General features: G+C 37.2%; 1 protein-coding gene across 3 annotated transcripts; it reads right to left on the reverse strand.

The window, feature by feature from the left end:
• Positions 1-500: 500 nt before the first annotated feature.
• Positions 501-16,126, reverse strand: RBM46 (RNA binding motif protein 46). Of its 3 annotated transcripts, XM_088056566.1 has the most exons (7): positions 15,930-16,126; positions 15,450-15,624; positions 13,626-13,787; positions 9,562-10,029; positions 7,559-8,341; positions 3,433-3,492; positions 501-2,078 (listed from the first exon to the last, which is right to left on the reverse strand). In XM_088056566.1, exons 2-7 carry the CDS (start codon positions 15,616-15,618, stop codon positions 2,053-2,055), a joined length of 1,668 nt encoding a protein of 555 aa, XP_087912692.1. In that variant the 5' UTR covers positions 15,619-15,624; positions 15,930-16,126; the 3' UTR covers positions 501-2,052. The 3 variants fall into 3 exon arrangements, with proteins under 3 accessions (XP_087912692.1, XP_005517630.1, XP_087912693.1); XM_005517573.2 differs by lacking the exon at positions 15,450-15,624; XM_088056567.1 differs by lacking the exon at positions 15,930-16,126 and having other exon boundaries at positions 15,401-15,529.
• Positions 16,127-21,370: the final 5,244 nt, after the last annotated feature.

The following is a 21,370-nucleotide window of genomic DNA, read 5'->3' on the forward strand; positions in this document are numbered from 1 at the left end:
CCAATTTTTCCTAGGTTTCTTTGGTTCAGATTTCCATCAGAAATGCAAAAACCCAAATCCTTCACCAAGACACTTGAAAAATAAAATGAAGCCAATTTCAGCAGTAGTAGCAGTCTGCAGACTAGAAATTTCAGGCTGCCAGGAACATACTTTTAAATTACCAACCCTGTGTCTTGCCAGCATTATACTGTATCATATACGAACCCAAACACTGATTTTTGTCTTGGCCTTAGGAACCACTTGGTTTTAACATGATTAAACAAGTTCCCTGTTTCCTTTCCTCATGTGTTTTCTAGGAAATCCTTATCTTTTAACAACTTTCACATGCAATAAAAGCTAATCAACTAACTTGCTTTTTCAGAATTACTTTTCTTTTTTAGACTTCACTCAGCCTTCACTTAATCACCCTTCCTTTTGTTCAGGAAAGCACTGGAGCCTCTGGCCAAAGCTAATTATTGAAGAAAGCAAAGTGAATCTTGCAAAGTAAGTTTGTGAAGGTACAATGTCTAAAATAATTATTTATTTTTCTTTTACACACACCAAATATGAACAGCATAAATTTAATATAAATGCTAATTCATGTACAGAAGTCAAACACATTATTTCAACATTAGAAATTGCAACATGTAAAAGAATTATTATGTAGCTAATATCAAATAAAATGAAACTGCTATAACTGCACCTAAATTAACAGCAAAAAGGACAATTTAATATGGTGATGAAATACACTGAACCAAAATACATAGTGGACCACAACTGTTGATTGTTTTTAAGAAAAATTATTCAACTTGAAATCTATCCATTGCATTGTTTTCTGTCTACATAATACTCCTTTCTGACAAACAATTTCCAGATACAACAGCTTACAAACAATATTTGCATAGGTGAGGCCTTTAGATATTTTAACCACCTGGATCATTCTTTGTCAATGAACTGAAACTGTATAAAATTCCAAAAATCAGAATGGCCTACAGTATTAATTTCAGATTGTTAAAAAGATTAAAAAAAGGTTGTTATCGTTTTGTCATTGAATAAATAAAGCACTTGACTGAGAAATGCCAAATAGTCACAATAAATATAAAGATGGCTCACTCAAAATGAATTACATATATCTGATTTTAAAAATCAAAAACTATTTTCAGTTTAATGCTAAACAATGTTTTTCTAAGAAGAACATGGCCTGATTACAAAGTGAGCAAGCTGCTGTTCCACATGGCTACCACAGGCAAACACAGGTGCTGGTTTCAAGGGAGAGCCTGGATAAAAGTAAGGCCTCTATGAATATGAAAGCACACGTGTCCCAGCAGAGAGGTGCTAACAAGAGGAAATACTACTTAGTGAGCTGTACATAATACTACATGTAATCTGTATCAAGATTTATTTTTTTCTTTGCCTGTTTTTGTCTCCAAGAATTAACTAAGGTATTGAACCTCAGTGTTATGACTACAGCAATGTAGCCTGATGGTGCATTGATGTAAAGTCCTTCAAAATACCAGTTTTCCATTAGTGTACTGTTGTATCAGAAGCAAAGATTTTATTGGACATGTTCTTCCTATAAAATTTTGCATCAAGTTAATGGAAGCAAACTTGAGGATGGTATTTAAGTTCGTATTATGCATGTGTATGTATGAAAAGGCAAGGGTGCCAGAATGGTGTTTATTGTTTTGTTGGTGGGATTTTTTTTTTTACTTTTAAGATTTATGACATACAACAGAAGCTGTAAAAATTCTGTGTGAAAATACAAGAGTAGAAATTGTGGCAAATTGTTTCAACACTAAATATAAATTACTGCTGTATAGACTATTGCAGGTAAGAAAAATCTTTTAAACAAATTGTCTTTTAAAACAAATTTAATCAAACTAACCGAAACAATTTAACATTCAATTTCACTAATCTTTAAATTGAAAAGCTTAATACACACGCTTTGAAGAATTATTCATCAATAAACATGGAATGTGAATTTCCAGTAATTATGTATCAGTGGGGTGGTCTCTTTCCTTTCACAACAAGATCCAAAGCAATAAATTCCAAACTTCTCCACTTCAGGGAAATTCAAACCAGGTAGGGTGTGCAGTTGACTGTAGAAAGAGATGAGGAGGGGGATGAAAGTGATTTTGATTTCAGCAAACATACTGCATTATCCATTTCAATATAGACTTAACTGTTAAGAACTTAAGATAATGCTGTAACAAAAGCATTCACAATCTCGTGCCAATGCTGCATTCTTCCCTGTCTTCTGCAGCACCAACACTAACTTTAATTAAGAAACTGTTCAGTCAACTGCTCAAAGGGTTTTTTCCTAAGAGCCTTACAGTTTTAAGAGGCCCCATTCTTCAGCACTGAACACATTTTCTCATCCTATATATAATCACATACTTTTAACTGAATTTCATAATAACCCTTTGTTTCACTTTCACTGAATGCAAAATATTAATGCAGACAACTCTCAAGTGCATATTAGGTCGATGCTCCAAACTGTATTAGCTACATATACATATCCTAGCAGCAGTCATAGTGCATATTTAACACTTTAGATCACTCTACACTCAACATGAGTCTACAGTCAAGTAAGCAGCAAGTTCTGCTTGATGTACACTGCATAAGCAAAACCCAACTTCTCTGTGATCATCAGTGGAATAGAAAAAACATGTTAATTAGATCCTGTTTTGACTCTACGGAAGGCAGATAAGTTATTTCACAGATAAATATAGGCCAACATTGTTGTATCTGTCTTACTTATTCTTCTCCAATTTTCTTACATAGACCAAGATTTACAAATTTGTATTCCCTGCCCATTAGCAGCAGCCAAAAAATAACTGAATCTTTGGGAAATATTCTGCATGCCTGAAATTAGAAGCTTCTAGCAGTAAAGTTAACACAGAGCATGGATTTAATGCCATTTTCAAACTACCTTGTAAGCTTTCAAAAACCATTCTCACGCCACTCAAAAGAAAAAAAAAAAAAGAGGGAGGCTCAGAAGTGACAGGTATACATACTTAAATTCATTCACAACAGCATATTCAAAGGAAGTCAGAGGAGAAAATAATCTCTTTTACATGAAACTGACTAGCCAAAACAATAGTCAAGTGTCCAGAGTAGTAAGAGCTCCCACTTCTGTACATAAATTGAAACCCAAGGTGGAAAGGCAAGTAATTAAGAAATGACTGAAATATGACTCAAGAGTCATTTTAGGAGTAAAATCCATAACCTTCCTCTGTGCTGCACAACCAACAAGAACATCAGACTGTGTGATCCATCAGCAGGTACAGGGCAGTAGAGGTATGGTCTCCTTTGGAAAAAAGCACAGAAAATCTCTACAAGCCTTCTTAGAGCTGTGTCTGTGAGTAATGTACAACTTCTCTAACAGTGCAGCTAATACAGTCTTTGAGAGGGCAAAAAACCACACTGAACAATCCTGAGAGGCCTACTCACCTTTACTATCCCACCATGCTGCATTCAGGGACAGCAATGTTATATATGCTTGCTCAGGGGCTGTAAGAAAAAACATTATGTGTAACTCATCTGATAAATATTTCAGACTTCTAAATTCATACTTGTTAAAAAACTCCTTATACTACATTCTGAGCCTTTCCAAAGCTCACTAAAAACCCTCAAACCCCAAACTATGAATTATCACTTATCACCTGTATTTGCTAAACAAAGCCAGCAACTTCTGTATTTTTTTCAAACATCTTAGAATTTGTGGCTGTTGATTGCTCCAAGAGCAATATCTTTAATTTTGATAAAGCAAACTGAAAGGCAATGTTTAAGTAAAGATAATTCCTACAACAAAACATGAAATCCATTTCACTTGACCTTTAGGTTTGATGTCCAAAATCTAGAAAAGCAATCTGCAGATACATTTGTTCTGAGACACAGATGCTAAATACAGACTCTTGAACTAGGTTATAAAAGTTTTATATGTGACTTGTAAATGGCTACTGCATGCAGTATTTAAGATATTTAAACAAGTGAATTTATAGTAATAAGATACAATGCATGTTCCACCTATTTAAGTACCATTTACTATAAAACTCATGTGGGGAACTGGAAGGAAGATATTATTTATGTGCTATAGTTAGTTAATAAAAGGCTTTTTCTTGAAGATTTATCTTATATTTTTCTTATAAATAGTTTAAAATACTCTCTTCTACCTAGAAAAATAATTTCATAAATTGTGTCTCAGGGAGATATAACATGAAATAGCATGTGTGAAAGTGCAAAGAACACCCTAGAGTGGAATACCCATTTAAAACTTGGCAGATACCTGAAACCGGAAACTTTACTGAAACTTCTCCCATTTTTCCCCATCACCCTTAAGTTAAACTCAGTAGGGAGAGAATTTCCCAGGACTCAGCCTTTGCTATAGAGAGTGTTATCTTAAGGACTAGAAATAGGTTCTGATATGTTCTGGTATTTCCTTAAACCAGTGGAATTCCACCAGCAGCAAGTGAAAACAAACCAAGCAAACAAACAAAAAATAGTTTTCAGAAGAAGGCACTGCTTTTCCAGGCTTCAGATGTTTACTCTTACTAAAGAAAGGGACGTGGGAGTTCTCCAACAATTCAGAGCATATCTATGCAATTCCACATTTTCCTCTGACTGTACTTTGAAGACATGTGGATGAGTCAGTTTGATTCCATAAACTACAAACCTACATTACCAATGCAAAGGATCTCAATGATAACCACACCTCCTATTTCGGGATTGACATTGCACTAGGACTGCTTCTGGACCACAGGTGGAATATCAAGTGTGTACTAATCATACAACTATACAGTCTCTGAACTGGAGGCTCCTCACATTTAGCCAGCCTCCAGAACAGACAAGAGTAGGAAGCCTTGCATGTTTTTCTAACTGGACGCCACATTTAACATCCCAGCACCATTTTGCAACTGACATTAAGGTGTTGTATAACTTCTGACAGAACAGACTTATTTGTGCAGAAATGTGACTCAAATTAATGGTAGAGGTATTAATTCTTCCACAGGACATTCAGGTGCTTCCCTATTCTGCTCCCCATCCCCCAACAACGTTCACCTGAAATTTCAACACGTAGCTCTGCTCCCCTTCTCACAAATGGACACCCATGTGATTTTCACACATACAGCCAAGCCTGAGTGTTTTTCATTCCCTTGATCTGTTGCTGATTTATCTAGTAACGTTAAAATATAGCTTATTAATCTTTCCATGACAGCAGTTTTCTGTTTTCTACAACCATCATTTTCAAAATATTCAGGTGACACCAAGTGGTTAGTTGCTGTATTGCTGTCTGCTCAGGACTGGTGTGTAGCGCTACTATATAGATTTGTGTAAAAACCAAGTATTCTGTAATGTGTGAAAGTAAATACAGAAATAGATATTAAAAAAATAGAAGCCAGAATGCCTTGAGATTATTAATCAAAGCAGCCCTTTCTCATTTACTTACCTAAGAGGAGATATATGCTTTAAAAAAAAAAAAAAAAGAAACAGCAAAACCCAAACTGTACACATCATCAAAAATTAAATGGCCAAAAAATGAGGTTCCTGTAAGAGAAGTCACTTACCAGAAGGAATGAGCCCCTATGCCATCTTTGTATATTCATGTTTATAAGAAGCTGCTTCCAATAAGCACACTCAAGACTTTTCTCAAATCACTGCTAGTTATCAAAATACTCCAAACAGACCAAAACCCCAAACCCCAAAGAGAAATCACAATCTGTACATCCATCAGCAGCATCAGCATCATCCAACATGTCAAACCACACATCACTTCCATAAGAAAGAAGGATTCTGTCACATCTAGAAACTCTCCTTTACTCGCAGGTATTCCTTTCAACACAGAATATACACTAAACTGGAACAGAAACAACTTCTTTACATTAGATAGGGAAAAGATATTGTACTTTTAGACTCCTTAGGGGTATGCATCACAAGAATGCCAACGTCAAAAAAGGGGCTTTCAATCAATATGAAAGATGCGTTATCTTTCAAAAGTCAGCCATGTATGTTTGCTTCAAATCAGGGCTTTCTATGCTCTTTGCAGGCCCAAATCCTCACAAAGCAGGATGCACAGAGGCCATCAAAATTAAAAAAAAAAAGTGTTATTCAAAGATAAAATGACAGCATTACTAGCAATAGGCCATTCGGTAGACAGCTGTCAAAAAAAAAAAAATGGTATTTGAGAATTCTGCTAAATACCATTTCACGTTTTAACTGTGATTGTGTGGCAAAAAGCTTTAGAATACTATTATTTTAAATCCACTTTAAAACCTTTTCCCTATGGCACTTGTAATTATAAATGAGGAGATAAAAATCTCAACACATACTTTCTTCATTTTTTTTTAAATAGTCTGCAGTCAGGATTTGCCCACAGCTGTGAATAATCGCTCTTAATCTAACTTTAATTGTTCCCTTGATTCTTTCCCAGAGAAGTACGAGAGAGAAAATAAGTACCAAAAGAAGCAAACTGGGCAGGTATACATGGTCAAGCACAAAACCTGCAACTGTCTTTATTCTTCTTTTAAGGAGAGCCTCACATTACTATTTTGAGTTTAGTACCCTTTGTATCTTTTGTGTTCAGGATTTACATGGGTTATAAAGGTGTGGCCCTAATTTTCCTAGCAAGAAAAAATGGAAACAGACACTCAACTAGTCAAATGCTGTGCGTACAAAACCAGGCACAGATACTTAGCCATTTATTATTCAAAATCACTTTGGCCATCTGAAAGCATCACCTTCTGGAGGTGGCCCACTAAGGTAAAACAAGCACACCACTGCTGAAGTGGAGACAATGTATAAGGCTTTGTACTTCAGAGGTTCTTTTTCCTCTAAGACCTTCTGGCCACGCCAAATCCAAACCCAAGAAGAAAAAGCATTTTAGACACGCATTGCAAAAAAAAGACATCATAGTCAAGCCTGAAGTAAGTCTGCTATGAACTCATCCAGAGGAAAAAATCTCACCACAGCCTGCCTACATCTCAAGAGACTTGCAGAACAAGCACTAAGAAGCAGTATTAGGAAGAGAAGAATGGCAACACTATTTTAACAGTGTACTGCAATCACTTTTCCAATTCGCCAAAATTAGAACTGAGGGAAAAAACCCAACCAAACAAAAAAAAATCTCAACACCCCACCTCCATAATTTTATAATATAAAAACTTTCCTCTTCTAGTAGTTGCATTCTGATTTTAAAAAATGCAACATACATAAATAAAGATGCTAGAACACAGACTTTCAACTAAATTTTCAGCACCGTAATCATGTCACAGATGACCTTAAACCTAAGTTACTTGTATGTCATCTAATTCTTCCTTATACATCATTCCAGTCTTTATATCACTTCCAGATAAATGTAAGCAAAAACGACCCTCGCATTGGACTGTTTAGATATTTAGTGTCTTCAGTGCTCTCATCTAATGGTCCAGACTCAACTGACACAAGGACCAAATCTTCTGTAGACCTCTTTATACTTTACATAAAATGCACACATGCACCAAGATATGAATACCAAGAAAAATTTAAAAGTAAATTTTCTAGCTTCAGTTCTTCATATATATTCAAAAATGTTTATGCTTACCTAGATGTAAAAGTGTGAACTGTGCTGCCAATTCCTTTGCATCTTCTACCGTTGTACAGAGTTTTTCTGGCATGAAATAAGTCTGGGAATCATCTGCAATACTAGAAATAAGCACCTTGTACACCAAGAGTATTTTCCCATCCTGACTTGTGGTTGAATACAAGCAATATTCTGGTGGTGCCCAGCTATTTTTATGGCAAAAATAATCCAGATGCATTACTGCAGAACTGAAGTGATTCAGCTTTAAAGAATACATGCTAATTGGAGTAAGCTTTATTCCTGGAAAAAGTGGGTATGTACTTCTTTCAACTTCAGGGGGGCCTGGACTGTGCTGACCATTAAGACGAATTGAAAGACTTGCTGGTTTCCCCAAGGATTTTTGACTACCATCTTCTTTGTTAGGAAACCCTAAGAGATTTTCAGAATTGGGACTTATCTGACCATTAAAATGTTGCTTCCAAGAGCTTTCTTTGTTAACAGGCTTTGCCAGTGTTACCTCAATACTGGCTCCATCAATGCACTTTCCGTTCATTACAGACATAGCAGCAACTGCATCTTCACGGTGGAAAAAATGAACAAAAGCATAGTCTCTCAACTTCTTTACACGTTCAACTACTCCTGGTTTGAACTTGTTGAATTCAGCTTTAATTTTGTCCTCTGTAGTAGATATCATTAAATTTCTCACATACAATACTTTAACTCTCTGCATAGTTTCTTCATCAACTACTTTCTCAGGATCTGCCCAGTCCACTTGAATAGTATGACCCCAGGGCTGGAACGTTCCTACAGCAAAGAAGCATTATATAAATAAGAAACATGCAAAGGAAAGCAGAATCATTCTTATCATCTATCTCTAAAAAAAGCAAACATGATGCATACCACAAGAAATGGGTTTTGTTGCCTACATCTACTTAAGTTACTTGAAATTGTTGAAGTAAGTGAGACTCTACAAAAATGACAAGTGTTCTGTTACCTTTGGGGTCATTAAGCACCTTAAGCTGTCAAAAAAAAGACTTTGTGACATGCACATACACACACACAAAAAGGAGACCAAAAGTAATGTATTTAACTAGCTATTAAACACAGCTTCTTCAATAACATTACCACTTTAAAAGCATGGACAATACCTGGAAATAATAATCTAAACGTGCATCTCTAGCACAAGCCTTACCCTATTTTGCAGCAGATGCTAGAACCAAAACTAAAAGAAACTAAACCAAACCTGCTTTGTTACTCATGTCAACCCATCATTTTGCATATCACACAGCTCTATTTTCCATTCAGTGATCTGGATATTTCTCCCAACACTTTGCATATTTGCATATATGCTATATACACATACATATACTTACATACAAATATTTGTATATATACACATATACATACATACATATGTAAAATGTACCAATTATATGTTACATATTACCAGTATTATACTGACATTTATTATTATATATTTGATATTTTGCATTTTGTATATACTTCTGCATATTTATTTTATTTCTTTCAAAATTATTTTCTAGTAAAATATTAAAGACCTACTTTTTGGTATTTTTAAATATGAAACATTCATATATTTCACAGTGATGAAAATAACATCACTCATGACAACCCAGAGAAAATACGTGACACATTCAAGACATTATCCTTTCTAAGCTCACTTTTAAGAGAATTTGAGTGCAGAGCCTCATGCATGTAAAGGAAAAATGAATGTGTGCCCATGCAAATACATATTAGCATAAATAGCTAAATCACATAAAACTGATGTCTATTTTTTAATTGTCAGAACTATTTAAATTATAGCTTCTTAAAATATAAGTTAAAAAAAAAACCACAACAACAATACATAAAAAATAAAATCATCCTTAGCCAAAAAGCCATACCGCACTTTTTTAACTCTCAAAACACCTGAAGAATGGAAAACAGCTCCACCAGCTCATCCTCCCACAGTATGGAAATAGATACTCTGCATAAAAACTCAGTTTAATTACAAACAGTTTTACCTGGGATTAGTCGTCTTCTAGCCATTGCAGCTGCTCTGTGAGATTCATATTCTACAAAGGCAAAGCCACGATTCTTAGTTTTGTCAGTGGCATTTGGATAAACAATGACATCTACCACTCCTTCTGTAACTTTTTTCATTTCATTCAGTATTTCTTCTTTCTTCTTATCTTTAGGAATTGCTCCAATAAACAGTCTGCAGTTGTCCAAGCTTACGCAGACACCAATAAACTTCCCTGGACGAATTTCATAATTATTAAGAATCTTGATGGCCAGCTGGGCTTCCTCTTTAGTGGTGTACATCACGAAAGCATAGCCTCGGTTCTCACCACTGAATTCCATCATCAGTCTGAGCTCATAGATCTTCCCAGCTCTCTCGAAAACAGGAACTAGTTCATCTTCATACATATCACGAGGAATCTTACCCACAAAAACTTCACATCCACGAGGTGGTGGAGGACCTTCCCAACCTTAAAATAAATTGTCCAACAACAATCTTAGTACAAACGCACATTTCCCCCACATCCAGTTCAAATGTGGGAGTTATTTATTTTTGGTCTCAACTGAAAACCAACACATTCTCTTCTATTATGTCTTATTTCTTTTATGTTTAAATAAAAAATAATAAAAAAAAAAAAGCCAGAAATCCAAAGTTTGCATTTCTTTCAATTCCATCTTCTAGGCTTTTTTCCAATGAAATCTGTATGACAACACACTGAACCTGTTTATCAAAAACACTAACAGGTTTACCAAGAGTCTATCTCAATCATTTTATATTCCTTACAATTTTATTTCAGTTATTAATAAAACTGATATACCTAAGAAAGATACCTAGGGAAGAACTTCAGTTTTATTTTCTACTACAATGGTTTACAGTTACAAAATGTTTCTCTACATATCTTGCCCATGCTTTTATAACTTTTGGTAAGGGTCCTCAGTGCAGCACTTTTTTTTCTGCCTTGACATTATTCAGTAAGTCGAAACATTCTGCTTCCACTTTCATTCATCCAATAAAATAGGACTTCCTAAGGAAAGTAGGATACAAAGTCAAACTTTCTGCAACAGCCAAAATGATGGAAGGCTTTTACTCTAAAAACAGACTGCAGTTTTCACAGGCAGTAGTGGATGGCAGGGAAAAAAAAGAAGTAAAAAAAATTCCACAGAACAAGTCAGTCTTTGGTTGACATCTGAAAGCTGCAGCACATCTATGCTTCTCTCCTTAAGCCAAGGACATTGAAACATTCTTTTGTATCTCTGCCATATATACTGAAAGATATGCTCAACAGATAATGTAAAGGTGTATTTATGCATTTAATATTATGGAGTTATGGTTTTCAAATACAGTATTCCATTCTCCCAAAATAATAATTAAAAAAAAATAAGAAGTTTGTTTGGCTTTGTTTCTTTTTTTAAATTAGACAAAAAACTAAAGTAGAAGGTTCAAAGGCAGGCACTCAAATCATAATTAAAAGCTTTTTCTAAAGTTTTTCACAAAGATTTTCTACAGGAGAAAAAGCAAGGAGTACCAAGATGGTAGAAAAAACTAACACAAAACTTAGTAAATACCAGTATGAAATGAAAAAGCATAAGGAGGCAAGGTGAAAAATAATTACTCCTGACAAGTTAAGACATTTTAAAATGCAATTAAGTAATGTATGTTGAAGTTCAGAATAAATTATATTTAAATGATTTTGTAATTAACACTTTTCCTTAATGTAGAGTCAGAGAGCTTGTAATTCACTCGTGAAAAAAATTACCAGAATTGAGAGATTTTTGCCTTCTCACAGAATTATTTTTCATCGATAAAGTACAGAGAGAATTACATGGCACACAGGGAAGCTACCAAGGCATCAGAATTGATATGCATTTGGAGTCACACTGCTAGGACTTACCTAGGAAAAAGCTTGGCTCTGTTCCGCACAGTGTTTCACATTTTTATCATCTTCACCTCTATAAACATCTCTGACCCCTTCAGCTGAGGTCTGACTGGACATGGGAGCTAACACCGCTTGCAGGCTAGTACTGCCATCACTCACATCCCACAAGTCCCTTCCCACATAAAAATAAACCAATTGTACACCATTTAGGAGCTCCAAAGACAAAGACAACTGCACACCTCAGTCAAGAAAAAATTGTGCAGGAGTCACGGAATTACATAACAATCTTCATTTATTAACTAGACAAACTTTTACCATCCTTCTCAGCCCAGTAACTGACTGAACAGCGATTCCCAGTAAGTAAAAGTGATTTACCACACAAAATTTCCGCCTTCTACTTTTAAAGCTGCATACTAACTCAGCAGTACAGCACACTACTGCCAACTGGAATGACCCTCTGACTTCTGACTTACAGAAAACTGGTCTGTGCCACACTTGCCAAAGAGTGACATGTACTTAGGAGAGCAAATGTGGGAAGTTAGTCAACAGCACTCCACAAATAGCTGACCAGAGAGTTCCCTTGACTGGGTACTTGATTCACTGCTGGATGACAGAAAATGGGACACCTATTTTTGCAGCAGTTCAATCAACATTAGTCATAATTCCCCCCATTGTTAGTGCCCATGCCATCTTAAACTTCGATGTAATTCTATTGACTCACATGCCTAGTGACATCATTGGGTCCACTGCTTAGACGGCAGCAGACATAAAACTATTAAATTTCTTTTTTTTTCTAAACACTGTACAGATAGATTTTTCACAAGTGGTATACACTAAACAAGAACGGTACCAGGTAAAAACCTGTAATTTTTTAGGCCAATTTTCAGCCACATCTGCTGAGAACAAAGTCGACAGTAAGACTATCCTTTGAAAGCAACACGAGCTTATAAAAATCACATCTTAAGCAAAATTCATAGTGAAAAACTTCATTTATAAAGATATTGTAATTTCTTACAAGCCATCTCAAAAATTTAAGTCTCACCTAAAGTTTCCAACCTAAAAAAAAAATGTATTTTCAATGTCCTATGAAAATACATGAAGATTTGAAGGAAAGATCTATACCTAATGTCAATGAACAGATTGATGGAAGAGAGACCTTGTCAAATCCATCTAGTTTCAGAATATACTAATAAAACTAGCTTTGCTAAACAAACAGACTTAACGTCTAATGTTCTAATAAAAAGACATTATTATGTAAAAGATGTATAATAATTTAAGAGCAGGCTGAAGTTAGTGATGCCCTGCAGTTCTTTTTCCAGTGCCATTTTCAAAATAGCTTCACAGGGCTTCCTTTTGCTATTTTACATAAGCTTAGTAAAAGTATGGACAAAATTTAAGACAGAAATATTTCCAGAGAAATAATTTTGATGCAGCTCTAACTTAAACTACATATAGCAATGAGTAAATAAAGTTCATGCTTATGAGCAAAACTTATAAAGATCATAATATAAAAAATGGGACCACATGCCACAAGTGAGAATGAACTGAAATGGCAGCACAAAGAATCTTCTTTTTTTCTGCTTGTCTAAGTGCATAATCTGATTCAGAAAGAAGAGTTACTGTATTCCATGTCATACAACCAGGCTTAGTAGTCAAATTCTTGTACACTGCTAATGTCAACAACACTGGAAAAATAATTCAAAATAAAAGAAATATTTTATCATCAATTCTGAAAACAAAATGAGTTAATCTTCACTGGTGCCCTCTCACAGAACCAAAGTTCATTAAAAGAAATGCTTTGGCCAATGCAAGGGGTAAGGAGTAAGAGAAGACACTAAGTAGGTTATGCCTGTATCACCGTTTTTCCCTTCTGCCTTCCTAAATGTTTTGAAGCGTGTTCTCAGTCATATGGAACACACTTGACTTTGTGAGCTCCACATTTGTTCTGCTACCTGACAATTTTAGCTGGTTTTAAAGCTGTGATTTTTTAAGTCCACCAAAAGCAAATGTTCAACACAGCCTAGCTCAAGAGATCTTAAACTGCTATAAACTGTAAAACACATCAGGAACCTCCCCATAAGTGTTGTGTTTCTTACACTGGTTCCTTAAGCTTCTACTAGTGGTCACTGTCAAGATACACATGAGACTACACCAAATTTCAGTCAAGAAATCTCAAAGGAAATGCTTACCTGGAGGAGGACCACCAAATTTTCTTTGCCCATTTTGCTGAACCATGCTGTATCCAGTCTTCTCCATTAGGGCAAGTAAAGCAGCCCCATTTTGAGCACCCCTTTGGATTTTGCCGCATCCATTTGCTGCAGCTTTATTCTCCTCATGCATATCTGCAACAGCTTCAACAGAATACCACAAATATTCCAATTCAGCAAATTCTAAGTTGTTATGTGCATATAGAAGCTACCAAAATACAGAAAAACCACTCAGGCTATACTTGCCTGTTTACCACAACTTTGTTTAGCATGAAGCTTCAATCCTACATCCAACCACTATCACCTATGTACTTGCTATCAGACCATTGTTTTGTAGCTGGGATAATCTGGAACTTTACCCAGCAACTACATAATCTATATTCAAACTCTCCTAAGTGCTATCACAATATAAGTAGCACAACTGTTTTTAAGAATGCTACCCTTCAAGTAGAATGAATTCTTTCATAAATCATGTCATCTCAGTTGTGTAAGGGACCAATAAGCTACTCAAGGTGACAAGTTCCATTTTCTTATTACTACATTTTATAAGAATACTAATTATTTCAAAATTGTATTTTAGTACTAAAATGCTGGAGGAAACACCTGAAGTTCGTGCCGAGTTACTATAAAGAACTCAAAGAATGCACGAACATAAATAATTTAATTAATACCAATATAAAATAAAATTAGGCAGAACTGTCTGGCAAAACTAAGGGTTTGAAATAATCCCACTTCTGGGACCTCTATTTTCATGGCTTTATCCATTTTCACAATTTCAAAAATTAAACCTTATTAATATAATTGCTGCAGCCCTTCTATTTCTCTGGCATGCCAAGATCTCACTCAACAACTTTAGGTTTTTGTCAGCCAGGTGACTAATTACCAATTTTGGCAATTACCAATTTTACTAGTCAACCCACTAAGAAAATCTCAAGTCAGAGGTTTCTTTCACTGCCTCTTTTTCCTTCTCCAATTTATTTACACTTTTCCCAAGATTTTCTGCCCTAAAGTCTGCTTAGGCAAGCAATATTTTTCATCACTTCAATCCTTTGTTCAAAGAACATTTCCAAGTGCTATGCCACTTCTTCTCAAGAAATGCCACCCAAAAAATCATCACCAGAAAAATAAAGGTACCATTGTTTATTCTTCACTGCCCCTTATATTTTCAACTTTGTCTTCAGGCACAAGCTCCAAAAGACAATGTCCTGAGACTTCAGCAGTTTACTTTTTATAAGAAAAACATTTTAAAACAGCTTAAATGTTCACACAGACTATTCCTGACAACCCACTATTATCTGCTGAACAAAACTAAAGTTTTAAAATATTTTATAAACCAAATTTATGGAGTGAAGTTCTTGTTCCCTTACTACATTTATGGATGTTATGCATTTATATTACTATCCAGAGGGGGCTGCAGCTTATTCCTCCTCTCCTGCCCCAGCTTCGTCATTTCAAATGTGTTTTGAATCAATGTAAATACTATTTCTAAGTGCACTTTTTTCACAATAGCCTTCACATGACATTCTGACAGACTCAACAAATCCTTGAATGAGAATAGTGTTAACTGTTCTCAAGAAATTTAAATTGTATCTGCCACATGGCACTAAAAAGCCAAATTTTTAACAAAAATCCAGGCTTCATCAAACGGAGATTCCAGAAAAGCAGCAGGGCAGAGCACAAAAAAAAAAAACAAAAACAAAAAAAAAAACAACCAAAAAAACCCCGACCGAGACGAGTAGAAAGAGCATGGCTCCCACCTGCTAGAAATGGTGCCCCATCTCCTTTCAGCAAGTGAATTACACTTACTGTGTTTCACAGCCTTCGAGCTGCACAGAGATTCCGTAATTAAGAAATCTTTTGGCAGTGGCAGCTTCAGGCCTAATAAGGTATGGAGATGACAACGAAACTGGAGCGAGGGAGAGGCAAAATGATTTCCCCTCTGTCTCGGTGAGTTCCAACACCCGGCCCAGTACATCGTTATCTGTAAGGGCAGCAAGCGGGCACCTGATGGGCACCGCGGGAGCTCGAAGGAGGAGAGAAGGCCCTGAGGAGACACAAGAGGCCCACGCAGGAAGCAGGCCAACCTCGGGCACGCGCCGGTCACAAACGCCACAGACGCTTGGAGGCACGTGGGACAGTAAGGGAAGAGAATCAAGCCAACACCCCCGGGAATCTCCCTGCACTATTCCCGCCGACTCGCACATCTAGGCCCCTTCTCTACACCGCTTCATCCCTCATCGCGCTGCCTCCGCCTTTCCCCACAGCACGGCAAGGACCCGGACCTACCACTGTCCCCAGGTAGACGAGGCCACGACATGACTCCCCGCTGTCCCGTCGGGAGCCGAACGCCACCGAGCGCTGCGCTGCCGCCAGCGCTATCAGTGCCTCATGCGCCCGGCCCCGCGGCCACAGCTTTCCCTCGCTCTCAACCCGCCCGGCCAATCAGAGGGCGCGGAGGGCGGGCACGGACACAATTGACAGGCCTCGCCAGCCAATCGCAGCGGGGTAAACGTGCCCGGCACGCGAGCCCTCTTTAAAGCGGACGACGGTTGGGCGGGGGGGGGAACGTGTCCGGCCCGCTCGCGCCGCAGCCGCCGCTGGAGCCGTTGGGACGGCGCGCGCTGCTCCCGCCCTCAGGAGGGCGCGCGGCGCCGCCGCCTCAGCGCCCCGGCACTCCCTTCCCACTCCAATCCAAACGGGTACCAGCTCCCGAGGTCACCCTTGCTTGCTTTCAGAACCTGGCCGGTATATTTCTTTGTACCCTTAGGCTTTTATCTGATCCGAAATGGCATATTTGCGCCTTGAGGATGTGCTCTGGCATGCACTCGTTCTTTAGGGAGTGTTAAGGCTTGTTCAGGTCCGTGTTGACCATTAACACCAAACTGAAGTACCACTGAATCAGTGAGGTTCGAAAAGACCTCTGAAAAAGTTAAATCCAGCCTATGACCCAACACCATCGTGTCCACTAGACTGTGCCACTAAATGCTGCCTCCTGTCTTACACAGGGATGGTGACTTGATCACTTCCCTGGACAGTCCATTCCAACATTTGATCACCGCCTTCTGTGAAGGAATCCTTCCTGAAGTCCTAAACCTCCCATGGGAGCAGCTCAAGGCTTTGTCCTCTTGTCCTGTCACTGGTTGCCTGGGAGGAGATACGGCTGGTTTCAAACCCTGTTGGTTCAGTTACAATGAACTCTTAGAAATGAACCCCATGAGCTTCACAACTGCAGCCACTTGCCAAGCCAGTTGGGTTGGAGGCCCTGTGCTTCGGGCACTGCTCCTGAACTCCTGACACAGCTCCTTAGGGCTCACGTGGCAAGGCACACATCAAATGTACCAGGGTTAATACAGGGAGTGGGATTAGCTTGCAAATTCTTTAAGTTGTTATAATGTTGTGGCCTGTTTCCCCCATCTAGCAAATTAAAGGCTTACAAACCAATATATGTTCACCAAAACCTTCTCCCCCTCCCTTTTCCTAAGGTTTACATGCTCAACTGCACTTGGCAGAGCTGCACAAAGGCAGAGAATCCCTGAAATTTTACCTTCAGGACATGCAGATTCATCTTTATTATGAATATATTCCAGAGCTTTTAGCAATCTCACTTAGAATCTGTACTGCCACAGAATTGCCACATCGTCATATTTGACATTTGGTCATTTGAGTATGCTTGTTTTTCAAAGAGAATGCATGTTGTGCTTTCATTAATAATGGCATGTTACACTCACCATGTAATTCACCAATGGTATGTCTCCATTTAAAAGTTTTGAATGGCCAGCATACCAAAGGTATTGCCTTCAAGATTAAGTTTCAGCACCTTTTAATTTGGTTTTTGTTTGGTTATTTTCCCCCCCCCCATCTAAATCAGTCACCAAGCCTCTCACAGGAATCAGTTTGGGGTATATTAAGTCAAATAAAGTTTGTAACATTTTGACTGCTGCTGTGTGTCCCTTTTAGCTTAGAGACTGCTCACACCCTGGCCAAAAACTCCATGTGTCTCAGTTGTTATTGGTGGTGGGAAATACTGAAGGAATGCAGGCAACCTCTTTTAGATAGAAAAATAACAAAACCCACCCAAACCCACAATTCCTCAGCATTTTCTTTGTATTTCATGTGACGCCTTACTGGATAGTCTGCCATGTACAGCCGTTTTTGGAGTACAGCAGAAGGTCTCAAGGAAAACAAACAAATTTGCAATCAGGTTTTTCACTTTATGGCAGGAATAAAAGAGAATATAAAAATAACTGAAAAGTATTTAATCTTTATAATCTCTTATTAAACATCAAAGGTGAACATAGGAACTAAAGACCCCTTCCTTTCTGAAAGAAATTAATCATCCTTTTCTTCCTTTGTTCCCATGTGTTAATTGAGGATCAGAGTTCTAAGTTCACCCTTACCCACAGGTGCAAGCTGCTTTTCTTTTACGATCTGACTATTCACTATAATTAGGCTTTACTAAGATCAACAGTTTATAACCTGTATTTTTCTTGGATTTTGCTGTGACTCATAGTCTGAGATTTTAAAATGAAAATAAATTTTAAATAAAACTTCATTATTTTTCCTAATAAGACATAATTTACAGGGAAATGTAATATTTTTTATTAAACCAACTATATCAGGTAACTTCAAGTCTTCAGAAGAGATTTTACACACCTGAAAGTTTTATTCAGTTGGTTATCATGCACTTTTATGAAAGAATGGGAAAAAAGAACCAGGCTCAAAACATATTTTGGTGTTTATCCCAACATTTCTTTTTTTACTGCTCTATTGAATTAGTACCTTAGGACATAAATTTCAAACCTGATAAACAGAAATTTATTTTAGGATTATTTTACAAGAATTACAGCATAATTTACCAAAAAGCATTCGGCACCAATTTTGGTTAGAAAATTACCTTAAATTGCAAATAACATACAGTTTTCCCCAAAGCTTTATACAGTTCCTATTAACACTGAGTTAGTTTCCTCACTAATGTCTAGTTGCAACACTCAAGAATCTGATGGATGAGGAATGAGGGCAGTCTTGCCAAGATTATGACAGAGATTCTTTTGGCTAGATTTGAAAATGTGAAAGAGGTCTTTTTCTTACACATTTTATTTTATAGCACTGTACCAGACAGTGCTTTTCCTTCTAAGTTATTTTAGGTAGCTCTAACACAGAAGCCCTTGATATTTAACTTCTGTTTTATTAGAATGCTAGCAAGTCCCACCATATATATTCCTGGAGTGGGTTATTACTGCAGTTGTAATATACTTTAATAGAAGCATTAGCTTTTTTTCCGTCAGTGTAAATTTTACTATGGCCTGGAGCAGGAAAAGAGGGTAATGTAGTATTTCTCTGCACTCTGACACGTTTGATATGTAGGTAGTAGAAATACCTTAAAAGGAAGCAGACATCCTTTGAAGTTTAGACAAAGGTCTCTGTAGAAAACCTAGACATAACGTGATTGTAAATCTAAATATAGTAAGCTGTCTGGAAAGACTTCATTTCAGTTGATCAGTCCATTTTATTTTGGGTTTATCAAGCACTGCAATGCTTGTTTGCTAGGATCCTCCTAACAAGGCATCCTAGTGCCTAAAAGTCTTTTTGCTTAAAAAGCATGGTTTGTTCTCGTTCAGCTTTCTGCCTTAAAAAGTTAGAATCTTTTTAATTACAAATTTATAAGATCTAATATTGCTAAAATGTGCATTTGGGGGAACAGAATTTTAATTGTACAAAAAACATAATACAGAGTTTCTTTTTTGGTAAACCACTTCAACACACGTGATTTTAACATGCAATGTTAAAAGATATAAAATGAAGATGAAAAAATGGATCCTGGAGCAAGTTCTGTCTTCACTTTGATGAGTACAAATGTCAGCAATTGCACTGATGTAAATTGAATTGAATCAACATTAAGCCAATATTTCTGAGTGTACAGTGATGTAAAGTGTGCATTAATAAAGTGTCAACAAACAAAATCTCTCTTCTTGTTTTTCCCTTCATTACATCCAGAACTATTGCTGTCTGCTCTCTCTAAAAGCCTGGGCCCTTCATGACAAAGCCATGCCTTTTATCACTGAGCAAAATGGCAGTTTTCTGGCAATACAGTTAAGCTTGAGAGGGAAGGAGCAGAAGGGAACTTCTGAAAAAGTAATACCACTACGGGTTGGTGGAAGAAGTGGTGAATGTTAGGAAGGAGAAGTGAGGAAAGGACGGGAAGGAGGAAAAGGCCAAGGGAGACACAGAGAATTCTGTCCTACAGCACTGTGGTCTTTTGATGTTCCACCATCACAGAATGCTTTCCAGTCTGCCTTTTAGGCAGATGTTTCAAAATCATTCTGAAACAGAGATATATCCTCTTCACCTCTGAGGAGAAGGAATTGGAGAGGATTGGCAAGAAAATGGCTACTGCTACAACAAGCTTGAAACCAGGGTTTTCTTCACAGAAAGATGTGAAATACAAAGAACTACAAAGCAGGCTTCCTCCCTCACACCACTGGTGTGTCAGTCCTCACCGAAGAGCTTAGGAAGATCAGACACAGTCCCTGCTCAGTTTTTTATTTCTCTGCAAATATTGCCAAAAAATACTTGAATTTATGATAGTTTCTGTGAAAATCTTAGAGCATATCTCAGCACTGAAACCAAATAGCTGTTGAACTATAAAGTCTTTGGTCATACCAGATCTGAACTAGACATTAAGTGGAAGTTCACTGGGGAGTCTGAAGACTTTTATATCACATTAGCTTATGAATGTTAAATAATTCTGGAAATAAATTACATTAAATGCAACAGTAGACAACAAGATGTCATTAAACTTTTCGTAAATTTAAATATTTAAAATACCTTTTGAGTGATTTGAAAAGTGAAAAGAGTTCAGTCTTTCTTTAGGCTGCTCATACTTGCTCATACTGAGAACCCTAAAAGGCATGGATATATCCAGTTCACATCCTTTTAATTTGCAATCCAGCTGCTGTGAGCTGCTAGCTAGCTCTTAAGTCACGAAACTCTGGACTGCCAATACCAATTCTAGTAGTGCTCTCCTTGGAGACACAATTAAGAAAGCCTGAAGTAATGTTACCTGTAATTTTGGGTGCTTCTTTCATTTATGTATCTACACACATTTTTATATCTTTATCTCTTACGCATTGAATCCCACAACTTCTGTTTGTACAGTATTAAGTACACCTAACAGAATGGTTTTTAAATGCTTTTCTGTATGTAGCTATCGTCTTTCCTTATGAACCCTAGTGACACAACCAAAACTGTGGAGAAAAAGTAAACGGAGAATCACTAACTACATACTATATACTATAGTAATAACTGTACTACAAAATATAGGATCAATGTTATGCAGCTTAACTGTTCCTTCGTGATTTCTGGTTAGATGTTACAGCAGTCAAACAGGAATTCAAAATCAACATTTCTAGACTTCCTGAGCAGTTATATCGACTTAGTAAATATCTGACTTACTCATTCTTTAAATGCGAGTTCCATAGATAACTTCAGAATTTGCTGGAGACTGTGCATGTTCCTGACTGACTCTAAGAGGGCCGCTAGGTGGGAGTATGTTATCTAAAAAAGCTCTTGGTCAGCCACGGCAGTTCTCATTTTGGAGGAGTTCCACTCCTCTTTTCTTGGCAGCCGGGAGATGCTGCAACTCTCTTCACACCACGTTGAGTTGGTGGTGATTGATTTGGGATTTTTCCACTCTAGTCTGGACACCGGCCGCTGGGGAGACGCTGCCT

This window comes from Pseudopodoces humilis, chromosome 6, assembly GCF_049639895.1.
Source record: "Pseudopodoces humilis isolate 2021_Gansu_Grassland_sample_001 chromosome 6, ASM4963989v1, whole genome shotgun sequence".
Taxonomy (NCBI): domain Eukaryota; kingdom Metazoa; phylum Chordata; class Aves; order Passeriformes; family Paridae; genus Pseudopodoces; species Pseudopodoces humilis.